This window comes from Nyctereutes procyonoides, unplaced genomic scaffold (assembly GCF_905146905.1).
Source record: "Nyctereutes procyonoides isolate TBG_1078 unplaced genomic scaffold, NYPRO_anot_genome, whole genome shotgun sequence".
Lineage (NCBI taxonomy): Eukaryota > Metazoa > Chordata > Mammalia > Carnivora > Canidae > Nyctereutes > Nyctereutes procyonoides.
Genome location: NW_026575044.1, coordinates 34,671,166 through 34,686,190, shown reverse-complemented (window position 1 = coordinate 34,686,190; position 15,025 = coordinate 34,671,166). Strand labels below are relative to the sequence as shown.

The 15,025-nt window shown below is 37.9% G+C and overlaps 1 protein-coding gene across 1 annotated transcript in view; it reads right to left on the bottom strand.

Annotated features, from left to right (window-relative positions):
- Window positions 1-15,025, bottom strand: part of CHST9 (carbohydrate sulfotransferase 9) — a 233,559-nt gene that overhangs the window by 92,626 nt on the left and 125,908 nt on the right. The window contains exon 4 of the mRNA XM_055324387.1: window positions 9,084-9,125. Coding sequence (XP_055180362.1) covers window positions 9,084-9,125 — 42 coding nt within the window. The remainder of the gene's footprint in view (window positions 1-9,083; window positions 9,126-15,025) is intronic.

Below are 15,025 nucleotides of genomic sequence, written 5' to 3'. Positions count from 1 at the left end.
AAGATGAGGCTGAAAAATAGAAATAGCATGGTCTGGCTCCCTGGAATTGAAGTCATTGCTCAAGGACAGTGAATAATGCTATAAAATCACTTGTACTATAAAGATCATTATCTAAAGTCATTATCATACATAGGACACTCAAACTTCACATTGAGCTTTCTTTCCTAGTACTTCAAACTTGACAATTCACAAGACACCCAAATTTACTTTCTATTTCTCAGAAAAAAGAAGATAAATCAAGGAGACACTTGCAAATTAACAAGTAACCACAGATTTATAAAACTGCAGAGACAGCCCTGTGTTTCGGTCATTATAAACATGCTTCCTTATCTTCCTGCAAACTGTCATTATTATTCCCAATTTAAAAAGTAGCTATCACCACTTTTTTGAGTAACAGCAGAATATCTTCACAACTTCGGGGGGGGAAAGCAGAGGTTTCTCAGAACACTACAAAGCATTAATCACAAATGAAAAAAGTAATTTATAGTTGTTTACCAAATTTCAAAATTTAAGCTCATCAAAAGGCACTTTTTTTTTTTTAAGATTTTGCTTTTTTTAAGTACTGCCTACACCCAATGTGGGACTCAAACTTAGAATCCTGAGATCAAGAGTTGCATGCTCTACTGACTGAGCCAGCCATGTGCCCCCAAAAGGCATTTTAAGTAAAATGACAGGTGACTCACAAACTGGGCAAATGCTTAACAAAACATGTAACTGACAAAGGACTTATATTCAGACTATTTTTTCCCAAGTTTTTAAAATTTAAATTCAATTTGCCAACATATACTGTTAACACTCACTGCTCATCCCTTCTTAGTGCCCGTCACCCAGTCACCACATCCCCTCCACTCTCCTCCCTTTCTGCATCCCAGACTATTTTTTAAAGATTTTATTTATTTATTTATTTATTTATTTATTTATTTGAGACACACAGAGAGAGGCAGAGACATGGGCAGAGGGAGAAGCAGGCTCCCTGCAGGAAGCCTATGCAGAACTCGTTCCCAGGACCCCAGGATCATGACCTGAGCCAAAGGCATATGCTCAACCACTGAGCCACCCAGGTGTCCCCTTATATCCAGACTATATGAAAAGCTACCATCAACAATAGACAAGTGACTTGGCAAAAACAGGAAAAACTTGGACAGCCTCACCAAAACTGATACAAATGGACAAAGTACATAAAAAGATGACCAAGTTCATTAGCCATCAACCTATGTAAATTAAAGCCACTAGAGATATCACTTCCAGCATGCTGTTGATGAGGATAAGGAGCAGCTAAAACTTTCAACAATGCTGGTGAAGTGCTAGACAGTTACTTACAAAATTAAACATTTACCTTATGATCTAGCAGTTCTACTTCTTGGTCTTTATCCAATGGGAATGAGAACAAATATTCACAAATAGACTTATACTGGAATTTTCAGAGCAATCTTACTCATAATAGTCCCCAACTAGAAGCAACACAAATGTCAAAAAGAGGATAATGGACAAATAATTTGTAGTTCAGTCATCCAATGGAATATTAACAACAAAAAAAAGCAAAGCTACTGATACACGTAACAATTTCAGAAATGTTAGGGTAAGTGAACAGAGCATTTACAAAATATCTGTTGTATGATTCCTTTCAGATATAGTTCAAGAATAGGTCCAACTAACCTATTGTGATAGAAATGAGAAAGTGGTTGGTTGGAGAGTATGCAGCAGATGAAGGGGTGGGAGGGAGGTGAGGTGGTGGGGGTCATGGATTGGAAAGGGCTGCAAGGTAAATATTTAGTGTATGAGATTTAATATCTTATTTTGTCCATTATACAGGGTGTATACAATTGTCAAAACTCGCCAGATTGCAAGTTTAAGATTTGTGCTTTTTTTTGTACATAAATTTTACTTCAATTCAAAATAGTAAGGGATTCTATTATTAAGCAAATTTTTAACATTTAATATCATTCAGAATATTTCTCTATTTTATAGCCATGAAAAATACTTTTAAAATTCTTGTTCTATTGAATTTAATGTACCTGGTTTACAATGTATGATGGCAATATTAATTTACCCAAATTCATGAAATTAAGCCTCCATTTATTATAAAATTCAAAAAGGTAAAGATAAAAAATGACTCAAAGGAAAAGAAAATGCTGAAAACCCCTGCTCTGAATCAGGATCATTTCGAAGATGAATGTCATTGCTACAGTACACCAGCAAGTGGAGTAGTTACACTTTGAGAAGAATCTCATTTTCGTAACCACTGAATTATTCTACAGGGCACTTTAACCAGACCAAAAATTGACTTTTGGGTGTAGCCACAATGGAAATGACAGATCATTTTAATGCAAGAGAAAAAGATTGGAAACCTTGACCCTCTAGGTTACTTTGCACCTCAATGAGAAGGGGAAAAAACACTCGCGGATCAGCTTATTAAAATATTATGTTCGTGTAATTCAGGTATCAGGAAAATATTTAAAAGAATGGCTAAATTAACTGTGGGATGCCACTTTTTCTTTGTTAATTATTTCCATGCAAGAATAATAATGTACATCCTTTCTCCCACAAAAAAAAGACCCCAACCACTCCATCGTTTATTTTTAGAGATGTGGGAATGATCGCGTCAGTCTGTGCAGAATTTGCAAGCTCTTTGAATACTGGAGTCTGAGAGTAGGTAAGGCTGGCAAAGTGTAGTTTTTTTTTTTTTAATCCTGATGCATAAGGGCTTTTCAGTTGTGATGGTTAGGCCATGAATCTGGAGGTTTATACTGCATTTTAAAAAATATCACCATGTTCATCAATTCTTGTAAGATTTGTGAGGCTTAATTCTCACATAAGCTCAGGAAGGCTGCAGAAAAGTCTCTAACTATCCCTTCCAACCAGCTTCTGTAATCCTGGGTTTACAGAAAGGAATGTTCTAGCTGATAATGGGAAGCATGTCCCCAGGCATACACAAGTGCAGGGCTAGGGGCAGTGACAATACAGGTAACTGCCCTCTTTATGCTCCAACCTTAATAATAACAGCAACCTTGATTCTAACAGCATAGCACCTCTTCTCAGTTCTCTTCATCCCCTGGTGAAGCTAAAGATTCTGTGTGCCCTAGAAAATGCCCTGAGCCAGACCCAGTGTGGGGCTGGAGTCCCCTCTTGTACAGAAGCCACCCCCTCTGCAATCTGGAGTGCTCATGAATATGAGATGTGCTTCCTCCTTTGGAGGGGAACAAGCACAAGGACACTGGGTACATATAAGCAATAGTTCCTTCCAGAAACTGCACCAAGGAGAAGGCACCTACAAGATAACAAAGGTCTAGGAGTGAGCACCGTTCATGGGGATTGACTCTCGAGGGGTACCTCAGTGGTGACCCGGAGCACCTCTTCTCTAAAATCCCACACCACCTCAGCTTTTCCACACAGGTTGCCCCTCTACTCCAGGAGACAGTCTGCTGTCAATATGTGAAAAGGTAATACCCTCGAATGTGTGTACCCTTTCGCTGGGACATAAACCCTGCATGAAGATTTTCTTCATGAAAATCCAAGGAACATTTCTCAGTTCAATGACCCTAAGAAATGATTTTGAATTACTTCCCCTCCTGAAATAGAAGGAAAGCATTTCCCCCCAGTATCTATAAATGGAGGCTAAGGGAAGTAGAGGATCCTGAGTAAAAGGATTCAAGTTTTAGACTCTGCCGTGAACGTTTTACCAAGGTCCCCAAGTCTGTGATGTTATAATCTGGACCACATTTTCGCTTGCAGGGATTCATGGGATAGTCCCACGGTGAACATCATTTCACTCCGCAGCAAAGGATTTTTAAAGAACAATGAGAAAAATATGTAAATGAAATGCTGCTGCACACATCTCATTTTGAGTTTGCCACAAAACTGACATGAGGCTGTGTTCTTCCAACTAAGGGGCAAGCAAGCCAAAAAAATTTCATCCAAGGTTCACTCAACTCTGAGATATATTAAAGGGTAGAGAGGAAGTGTAAAGAGGAAAATACATAAAGAACTCAGAAATGAAAAAAAAAAAAGAACTCAGAAATGAGAGATATGCTGATTACAAAAGGAGACAGAAGAAAGGTGTACCCAGGGCTAAAGAAATGAAATGGAGTGAAATATCGGTGTCTGTTTTTAATGAGGGGTGAATCGCTTCCTCTAGCAGATCTAGAATGAAGACTGCATACAAACTACGTAGGAATGAAAAGGATGGGTTGTAGACAGCACCCGGCAATTAGAGCACATTCAAGAGAGGGCTGAGGGATGTGTGTGGCATGGTAGGAGAAGAGCCAGTCTGATGCCCAGTCAGTATCAGCCTCTCATGGTGCTCCCTACTCTGGAAAAGGCAGAGATGGGCTGCACTTTAGCATGGCTCCTGATCTGTAGGGCATGTGGGGAGAGATGACATCATATGTTCTGGAACAATCTACATATTCACAGTTTACCCCAGCTGCCTCATATAGAAAGCAGGGTGCTTAGAAGTGAATTTTCTGTGATGATCCCTGTTGGTGGTATTCACAGCAGAGTGGACTTTGGGGATCTAAGCCTGAGGAGAGAGAAGAAAAAGCTCTGGAGTTTCCCAAGCCCTAATGAGTCTCTGTAGTTGTACCCTCACAGAGAATCTAGAATTTTGTCTGAATTTGTCAGGGTTTTCCTTATGTTTCAAATGTTACCCATGGAAGATGCCTGTGTTCATTATCTTTAAAGATCTTGGATAGTGGTACCTTGAATTTAATATATCCTTAATGAATAATTACCGAGTGAATGAATCAACCAGGCTCCCAAATGAGGAATGTGTCTTACATTAATTAAAATAGGAGTCAATAATGTGCACAATATCGCCTATATTTTCTTTATTACTGCCATTTGGCAAATTGAGGACACGCTCTAGCAATTCAAATCTCCCTCTGAGGTAAGTTTAGTAGCTATCATGATAGATTTTGGCAGCTTTCTGCTGGGGTCCCCAAGGTTCACTAAACATTTCAGGAGGACACTGGCCATTATCTTAGTGGCCAGTGAGATAACCCACTTCCACGTGTGGGAGAGAAAGTGTGGCCCTGCCTGTTGTAACCAGTGAATTCTGGACTGAAGTCTCTGGGTGCCGATGGCATGAGGGAGTATGGGCACACAGTCTGGTTCCTTTTTACTTGGTTCAAACTCTAGTGCTAGTGTATTCCAGAGGAGGTGGAAAACTTTTTCACTGCCTTATATCTAGGGAAGAACTAAAGCTGGGCATAGGCTGGAGAAGACTGAGAATCAAGGGTTCTCTGAGTAGTACTGGAGCTTAGATGAAGGGAGAGTATTTGACTTTGGGGTAGTTAGGCATCTCACTCGTTACTTGGTAATGATAAGAACCTTAGAATCACAGGCAGCTGACACTGAATAGAAAAGACAGTGTTTAAAAAAAAAAAAAAAGAAAAAGAAAAGACAGTGTTCTGCTGACTCAGTGTTGAGGCTGGAGTACAGGTGTCGCAGAAGCAGCAGGCCTGCAAGCTTCTCGGATCTCCACTGACCAACATTTCCAACTGTTCCCTCAATAGCATAGTCCCTGCTTTGACCTTCCCCAACTCCAGCCCATCAAGCCATGTATTTTGGCTGCCCTGGAGCTTATAGGTGTAACTATACATGCGAAGTCACGTTTTCAGAATGGACTTGTAATTCTGCTTAAAAATGTCTTTACATGGCCCCTTCTTGTTTTCATTTCCCATTGCGCTTTTCTTCTCTTTCCCAGGAGACTCCTCACAGATGATAACCATCTATCAGCTCCCATTGGCAGAGCACCTTTGTGTGCATACGTTGTATAAATCTTATCTTTAATAATCTTGGTAACCCCTAAGAGCTCCATATTGTTATCCCCACTTTATAGACAAGAGCTCGGTGAGGTGACTCAGCATGTGTTCTGGCAACTACATCCGGCTGCTTTTCAATATAAAGTCGCTTTAGAATATAGAACATGCTTTCATGTGCATTATATAGTCCCCCAACCTATGAGTTAAATGTCATTATTGCCTCTCTTTTACAGAAGATAACACTGAAATGTAGATAGGTTATGTGACCTGCCCATGTTATGTTATTCATGTAGGATGCAAACTTGTGTCCTCCTATTTATTCTACAGCCCATGCTTATCTAACCATGTAGAAAGAAAATTGAAGCTCCCACACATAAACTTACTCAAATTTCTTTACATTCACCTTCAAATTTATTTTCTTTTTACCCCTCTTCTATCTCAGAGAGAGGTTGATTCTATTCTATAGTCTTAAAACTTCTCGCAGGATGTGGAGAAAGGGGAACCCTCTTGCACTGTTGGTGGGAATGTGAACTGGTGCAGCCACTCTGGAAAACTGTGTGGAGGTTCCTCAAAGAGTTCAAAATAGAACTTCCCTACGACCCAGCAATTGCACTGCTGGGGATTTACCCCAAAGATACAGATGCAGTGAAACGGCAGGATACCTGCACCCTGATGTTTATAGCAGCAATGTCCATAATAGCCAAACTGTAGAAGGAGTCTTTGTGTCCATCTAAAAACGAATGGATAAAGAAGATGTGGTTTATGTTTACAATGGAACATTACTCAGCCATTAGAAATGACAAATACCCACCATTTGCTTCGACGTGGATGGAACTGGAGGGTATTATGCTGAGTGAAATAAGTCAATGGGAGAAGGACAAACATTATATGGTCTCATTCATTTGGGGAATATAAAAAATAGTGAAAGGGAATAAAGAGGAAAGGAGAGAAAATGAGTGGGAAATATCAGTGAAGGAGATAGAACATGAGAGACTCCTAACTCTGGGAAGCGAACAAGGGGTGGTGGAAGGGGGGGGTGGGCGGGGGCCTGGGGTGACTGGGTGACGGGCACTGAGGGGAGCACTTGACGGAATGAGTGCTGGGTGATATGCTATATGTTGGCAAGTTGAACTCCAATAAAAAAATAAAAAAAAATAAAAAAATTAAAAAAAAATTAAAAATATAAAAAAATAAAACTTCTCGCAATTGTCCATGAATGGCCTTATCTTGTTTCATTTCTTCACCTTTCAAGTCTCAAACCTTTCATCTCCACTGCTGTTTCTAATCACCAAGTAGGGCACATTTTCTAAGCAGTGTACCTGTATTATATTCCATATACTATTCCCCCACTTCTCAACTTTCTGTAACTCATTATGTCTGCTCTGTTTTTCTGAGCACTCCATGTGCTTCCCTACCTCTGTACTTCTGCTTATATTGATTTGAAATATTGTCCTTCTCTCTAGCTGCAGAAATTCTATTCATTCTTTAAGAATGTGCTCAAATGGGATCCCTGGGTGGCGCAGCGGTTTGGCGCCTGCCTTTGGCCCAGGGCGCGATCCTGGAGACCCGGGATCGAATCCCACGTCGGGCTCCCGGTGCATGGAGCCTGCTTCTCCCTCTGCCTGTGTCTCTGCCTCTCTCTCTCTCTCTCTGTGTGACTATCATAAATAAAAAAAAAAAGAATGTGCTCAAATGTTATAACTGCTATGAATATTTCCCCAATTACTCCAGTCAGATTTAGTGGTATATTATCTGTATTCCCAAAGCACTTTGCTGACAAGGAAAACACAATCACTTATCACACCAGAAAATTATTTGTCTCCATCTCATTTTCAGGCTATGGGTGCCAGCACAATGAAGACAAGAAGAAAATTTTATTTATCTCGCACATCTTGAAGTAATAAGTATGGCCCTTGACTGTTGAATGGATAGATGGATGGATGGATGGATGGATGGACAGAGGGATGAATAGTGATTCAGTTACTACTCAAATTTTTCAACATGCCTCAAGGGGACATGATCTGCTTTCAGGCTTCCCCCCCCTCATTTTAAATCTCCTCTATTATCCTGAGAATTTGTCTTGCTTGCTTTGTGAAAATATTGGGTTTTAAATTAAAAAAAAATGGACTGTTAAATGAAGTCATGGAGCAGGAGAGGGATTATATATCATCTTTCTTGTAAAAGTAAATATACTACTGTCATTCAAGTGATCAGTGTTGCAGATAAGCATCCAAAAAAATAAAAATTATATTTGTAAGTTTAAAAAGTAACATAATAGGAATTGATCTTCTATTAATAAATTCTATGTTCATATATAACACAATAGTAAACTTCATTAGATTGGAATAATGAGTTTGGCGAGGTAGGGAGGAAAAGGGAGAAGCTAGCCTGAATTATGGAAGTCAGAATTTATTGGAAGCAATGCAGTTTTATTACTTTCAATACTATAACCTGCCAATAAAGTCTGTCTAAGGAGACATCTACTTAATGACATGGATCCTGACTTTATAGCTGTATCTTTTTGCCTAAAGACCACTGTATATGCAAAAGCCATGAAAACAATTATTCTCTTTAAAAAAGTTATAGGTGTTCCCTCTATTTCTCTTATCAAATCCATTCCTTGCAGACAATTTAAAGGTAAATTTCATCTTATTCTAGGTCAAATTTTCAAAAATTGTGTATTAGCAATATCTGAATTAATGAGGTTTTACTACATTCATAGTTGAAGGCATTTCTGGGAATTATAGCCCAATGTCCTAGGGAAGTGTTAAACGCTTTAAAAATAAAAACAGGAAAAATGTAAGCTTTTTCATATAAGATGAACATTAATTATTCATTAAGCTGGATATAACTGAAATCTATTTTCAAAATCTTTGGTTTCCTTTGTAAATTCCTTGAGGGCAAGGATCATGGTTTGCTTGCTTCTCTTCCCCACCTTTTAAGACTATACACCCCAACAATGGCACCCAGGCTTTGCTTTCTGGTGACATTACTGTAAGAACAGGTGTTTAAAGGTGACACGAGGGATTCCTGGGTGGCTCAGCAGTTTAGTACTTGCCTTTGGCCCAGGGCGTGATCCTGGAGTCCCAGGATCAAGTCCTGCATCGGGCTCCCTGCATGGAGCCTGCTTCTCTCTCTCTCTGCCTCTGTCTCTGTCTCTGTCTTTCTCTGTATCTCATGAATAAATAAATAAAATTTTAAAAAAGTATCATTTTTAAAAATAAAAAAATCAAAGTGACACAATGGGGTTTTCAGGTATTCCTGTTGTTGCTCTGCTTATCTATAGTTACCTGAGACTAAATGTAAGTAAAATTGACTCACTGATTCTGGATGCTGGCTGCAGGTAATTTACTGGCTCCCATCCTGGAAAAGAAGAGAAAGGAAGTTCATGTATTACCATTGTATGCTAATATATCTTAAAACATCCTACAAAAAATTAGAGAGGGTGACAAAACATGAAAGACTCCTTACTCTGGGAAACAAACAGGGGTAGTGGAAGGCGAGGCGGGTGGGAGGATGGGGTGACTGGGTGACGGGCACAAAGGAGGGCACTTGACAGGATGAGCACTGGGTGCTATACTATAAGTTGGCAAATTGAACTTCAATAAAAAAATATATACAAAACAAACAAAAAACAAAAGTGAAAAAACAAAACAAAAATAAAAACATCCTACATACATAAAGATGTCACTGCCTCCAGTATTTTCTTTCTAGCAAAGAAAATCATGAGGTGTTGGGAGTAAGGGTCATGGAATAGAATATCTCACTCTTGTGTTTCTGGGCTACTGAAGAGGTGACAGGCTTGGTGTCACTTATCAGGAAACAGGGCATTACCTTCAAACTTTGCCACAGAAAAGACTAAGTCTTGTGCCTGTTTCCTTCTGCATCAGAGAAATGGAGCTGGGGACTGGTAGGTAAAACTGGAATATGTCCACTGAAGGGAAGAACATTTTCCTGGATTCTTTGCATTCTACTTCATTATGTGTCAGTATGTTAATAACCAATTATATTTCCTGTCTAGAATTGTGTAAATCTTTGTTTACATACAATTATATTTTCTGCTTAGATTCTTTCAGTACTTGGGACAGATCTCTTTGAATAAAATTGATATTCGGAATAGATAATGCTATGTGCATCTCCTGGAGCCATGGTGGAGTATGCATGGCTCACTGTTGGATACCTTGATCTGTGAAGCTTGGAAGAGTAAATGAACTAAAATCTAGGATGAAAGAAAAAGGGCTCTTTGAGGGAAGTGATCCCATGGATATTAAATCATCCAGAACTAATGTTCGTTTATTTTGTAGTAAAGAGATCTAAGAGAAAAATCTTTGAGTTTTCCTTGAGCCAATGATTTTTCATCCTGATAATCAAGAAAGGACCTCTTTCTGCCAGATGAAGTTGCTAAATGTAACACAGTAAATTCCTTCTGGCTTAGTCATCCATGGGGAGAGGAGAGTCTCAACTCATTCGGAAAACAATTCTAGGGAGCTTCAAGACGGATAATTATATGACTCTAGATTTCTGTTTTCTAGACTACATAGTTCCTATTCTTCCCTTAAATAACACATTGTACATATATAATATACAATGCATATTATATACTGTATACCATATCACATTTTTACATAATATATTATTTTGATATATTATATAGTATAATTTACATAAAATTAAATAATATTACATGCTAAACCGTATATTTATATATTATATATAATATATTACATGCCAAACTATGTATTAATATATATCTTATATTGAATACATGTATATATCATGTTCTGCTCTCTGTATGCTGTCTTTTTAAAAATATCCCTTTCAAAGTATGTTGATAATAACTTGAACAAGTACTTAAGAATGGTAAGGCGTAAGCAGTGATAGGAGTAAATCTGTTTGCTATCCTGTGCCATTTAAATAACTTCCTATCAATGTAACTCATTTATGATACTCATTTTCTAATTCTACTGGCAACAAAGGTCCTATAGGTATTTACCTTTTTAACCAATCTTTCACTAATGCCATTTGTGCCAAAATACGCAGTTTATACTTATGTCAATTAAATAGTATTTTGCCTTTAGAATCATTTAAAAAATATATCCAAGGGCACTCTGAATTGCATTGTCATGAGTTTCCTGGTATAAGCAGCTCCACTTGATTTAGAAATTTCTGCATTTTGGATGAAGGCATTTATAAGTCATTTGTATAGTTCATCAATAAGTTATAGGCCTTACAGTACAACTGATCCCCATGGGCTGGAACTTGATATGTAATCCACTGCTTCAACCCACTTTGATGTAATTGCAACTCTATATTTACTTTTTCACCCATGTAACAGTAGCATGATTGGGATCACACTTTCAAGGCTTGGTGAAAAAATATTGTTTAGGCTAGAACCCAGAATCTTCCTCCATACAAAACTGATTTTATTCAGCATATTTTCATTGTTTATATAATCTGTTACATAACCATGGGAGGAAATTAAATTGATGTAGAAAAAATGACTATTCGAAAAGTTAAATGTGGCTGCTCCTTTATCTCTTATGATATTCTGGTAAGTTGCTTATTGATTGCATGAGGAATTGTTCTCATCAGGTTTTGCTTTTAAGTTCTGGCTTATAACGATCAAATCATTTACTTAAAAAATGTGAACACGACAGGTTCTTTTCCCCATCTCCACGATCACTCAAATATATAGGCTGTGCAAGGTCATCTGCCGATTTCTTTTATTCCTTTTTTTTTTTAATGTACTGTGGTAAAAAACAGACAGGAGACCTACCCTCTTAACAAAATTTAAAGTGTACAGTACAATACAGTTTACTATAAAGCACAATATAGTGCAGCAGATCTCTAGAACTTGTTCATGCTGCATGAATGAAACTCTATACCAGCTCCCAGTTCCCCTCTCTCCTTCCAGCCCCAGGAAACCACGGTCTGCCAATTTTTCTCTTTATTTTTTATTTATTTATGATAGTCACAGAGAGAGAGAGAGGCAGAGACACAGGCAGAGGGAGAAGCAGGCTCCATGCACCGGAAGCCCGATGTGGGATTCGATCCCGGGTCTCCAGGATCGCACCCTGGGCCAAAGGCAGGCGCCAAACCGCTGCGCCACCCAGGGATCCCTTTCTCTCTCTTTTTAAAAGATTTTATTTGTTTATTCATGAGAGACAGAGAGAGAGAGAGAGAGAGAGAGAGAGAGAGAGAGGCAGCGACACAGGCAGAGGGAGAAGCAGGCTCCATGCAGGGAGTCCGATGCGGGACTCGATCCCGGGTCTCCAGGATCACACCCTGGGCTGAAGGCAGGTGCTAAACCGCTGAGCCACCCAGGCTGCCCAAGTTATTAACTTATTTTAAGTTAATGAATTGTCTCATAAAAAAAAAGCATCCTCCTTCACCACTCAATAATGTTAATAGTGTGTATAGTTTTTAAAGATAAAGGCTATATCTTCTATATCATTGCTATTCCTATATATTTTTTAATGTAATGACTACCTCGGATATTGGGCTCAGTCCATACAATCAATGTAGACTGACTTCCTTGCTATATGATCATATATTAAATAACTATGAATATTCTTACACCATCAGCTGTGAAAATGACATTAAATGTCAGCATTCAGGCTTGTTTCACGTAGCAGAAATTAATTGGGTTTTGGCCACAGCCCCTAATATTAATAAGAGTTTAAACCTCACATCCAGTGTACATGTACTTATATTGTACTTATAAGATGGATTACAATATTGAAGGCTTAATTTAGTAGTAGAGACAATCTAATGAAAGATCTTCCCCGTCACCACATGACTTTCTTCTGAGTCATTTTCGGTGTTGGTAGTAAAGCACGTTTCACCTGTTGAAACTTGGCATAAGCACCACACTAAGTGAATAGGCCTGACGGGAAATCAATCTTAAAAAAAAATAGCATTTCACCAATCTTTTTCCTCAGGGTTTGAGGGCTCCATGTATCATAAATAGCACACCGAGCCAAAGAGATCTCACACTCGAGAGAGAACACAAATATAACCACAATGCACTGTTCTCAACATAATTCCTCTGGCCACAGTGAGAAACTAATTGTGTTGTTTACCATCATCCTTACCTAACCTAAAAGGAAAGATAGGAAAATATTGGACAGTTTCCTAAGACTGCGTGGCAATTTGTTATTAAAACTTAAATACGGTTACACTTCATGAATGAATCAGATTTTTTTTCCCCTCCAACTAAACCTTGCAGAAATGCGATTATCAATACCCTTAATTTTATATACTGGTGTTCTGATACAAAAATAATCACAGTGAAGTTTAGGTTCTCTGCTGTCTAACATTTTGTTGTTGGATTTGAAAATTTGTCCCAATATTTTCTTTTGAAATATTAATTTGGTCTAACTTTACCTTCTTTTCTGTTTTCTTCTAAAATTACTTGGATGCACAATTATTAAATTAGTAATAACCACAATAATATCTAGGATGTACTGAATCCTTATTAAATATCAGACACGCAAAAAAAAATCAGACATTCTGCTAGCATTTTATGTGAACTTTATCTAATTTAATACCAGACTTATGATGAGTACCAGGTGTTATATGTAAGTGACAAATCACTAAATTCTATTCCTGAAACCAATATTTCACTATATATTAACTCATTAGAATTTAAATAAAAATTTGAAAAAGAAAAAAATTAATACCAGAAGAATTTCATGGGAACATGACCTAGATTTCTGCATATAGAATATAACTACATATTTCCAGTTCTACACTTTTTTTTACATAAGCCATGCCCATATCATCTATAATTTCTAGTTTCAATTCCATTAAAGTATATTGAGAACTTGAAGACACAAAACAAAATCCTTTGAGATTTGAGTCTTTTCCTAATATTTAACCATTATATTCACACCTTATTCTATAGCATTTTATTTTTAATGACTCAACATTATTGAGTCTTTCCAGAGCATTTTTTATAGAAATAGCAATTCTTTTATGTACCTATATGTCCTTGGTTTACATATTTTATAACTGCATTGAATAACTATACAAATAAGTATAATTGGCACAGCAGGTTTAGAAACACAATTGACTCCTGATCCACATATATCCCCACGAGGGGAGGGGGCGGTGTCAGAAGTTTACAGGTAGGTTAGAGAGGCAGCCTCAGAGGCTCCAGTGTTCAGCTAGTTGTGAGCAGTGGTCAGTGGGGCACATCTAGGGAAGGGAGAGTGTTGCTTAACTAGGCAAATCATTGTAGAGAAAGCTAGTTAAAAAAAGAAAAACTTCTGTTGCATCAGAACAAAAAAACTTTTGTTGTATCAAATACTTTAACTGTGTATACATCACTTTGCTAAAATTAAAAATATATATATATTTTAGATGGAGAGAGAAGGAGAAAGAGATAGTGAGTTTAGGTGTTACCCAAAATTATAAAGCTAGAGGTAGAACAAGGATTTGGCTCCAGAATTCTGCCTCCAAATCTACCCCACCAGTATTCTTTCCTTCTATCCTATGAGCCTTGGGACAGAGAAAGCTGTGGTTGTGCGGCCACCCAGGAAGGAGGCTTGAGATAGCTCAAGAGTGATCATCAACAGAACATAGTAACATAAGAGAAAACAAGACAGAAAATGATGAAATACTCTTAGAAATTTGTGAACAAGGACCCTGTGATTTTGGTTTCATTAAGTTAACCCAAGTATTTCTTGTCTTTGGGCCTCACTGGTTCAAAACAAAAAGGACTTCTGCAGACAAATTTGGCTAACTGACATTACCAACTATTTGCAGAACTGAATTTTGCTATTCTGAAATTGAAGAAACTCTGAAAGGGCATCCCTACTCTTCAGTAAATACAGAAGAACCTCTGACCCAACAGTCCCATGGGGAACCAAGGGCAAGAGCAAGCTTGGTGGAAATCTGTGATGACACATAGCAATGACACTGAAGACATTTGAACCTCCCCATACACTTCCTTCTAATCCTTGGGTCTTACAGGTTCTATTTCCATCAAGTCTGTCTTTGAATAAGACTGGAAGCACCAGTTTTGAAGAACTTTCTAGCCTCCTAGAAGGGATGATCATCTTATAGTAGCTGTTTTAAAATGCCTTAGAATGGATTATTATGTTTTTCCATTAAGTATTAATGATTTTAGTTTATGTTAAATGCTTTCTATGCTGCTTTCGCCGGCATTTTCCAAATTATTTTCTTTTAGAAGCAAATTAGAAAGGCATTAAGATTTCTATGACTTTATAAAGAATTCATAAAAAAGGTTAAGATCTCAA